At 37.5% G+C, this 608-nt stretch overlaps 1 protein-coding gene across 1 annotated transcript; it reads left to right on the top strand.

Annotated features, from left to right (window-relative positions):
• Positions 1 to 4: 4 nt before the first annotated feature.
• Positions 5 to 603, top strand: LOC108525493 (zinc finger protein 254-like; the record flags this gene model as incomplete). Its single annotated transcript, XM_017866454.1, is given in 2 exon segments — positions 5 to 323; positions 326 to 603. Coding segments are annotated over 2 exon segments (597 nt in total), but the record flags the coding sequence as incomplete, so codon positions are not given.
• Between the last annotated feature and the right edge of the window lie 5 nt (positions 604 to 608).

Genomic DNA, 608 nt, shown 5'->3' with positions numbered 1-608 from the left:
CCTTACTAAACATAAAAGAATTCATACTAGAGAGAAACCCTTCAAATGTAAAGAATGTGATAAAGCATTTATGTGGTCTTCAACCCTAACTAGACATAAAAGGATACACTCTGGAGAGAAGCCCTACAAATGTGAAGAATGTGGCAAAGCTTTTAAGCATCCCTCAACCCTTGCTAAACATAAAATAATATATGCTGGAGAGAAACTCTACAAATGCGAAGAATGTGGCAAAGCTTTAAATCAATCTTCTAATCTTACTACACATAAGGTAATTAATACTAAAGAGAAACCTTACAAGAGTGAAGAATGTGGCAAAGCATTTTCTGGTCCTCAACCCTTACTGAACATAAGAGAATTCATACCAGAGAGAAACCCTACAAATGTGAAGAATGTGGCAAAGCATTTAGCCAACCCTCACACCTTACGACACATAAGAGGATGCACACTGGAGAGAAACCCTACAAATGTGAAGAATGTGGCAAAGCTTTTAGGAAATCTTCAACTCTTACTGAACATAAGATAATTCATACTGGAGAGAAGCCCTACAAATGTGAAGAATGTGGCAAAGCCTTTAGCCAGTCCTCAACCCTAACTAGACATAAGAGGAT

Source organism: Rhinopithecus bieti, unplaced genomic scaffold (genome assembly GCF_001698545.2).
Source record: "Rhinopithecus bieti isolate Rb0 unplaced genomic scaffold, ASM169854v2 scaffold_60187, whole genome shotgun sequence".
Lineage (NCBI taxonomy): Eukaryota > Metazoa > Chordata > Mammalia > Primates > Cercopithecidae > Rhinopithecus > Rhinopithecus bieti.
This window is presented reverse-complemented; position numbering and strand designations above follow the sequence as displayed.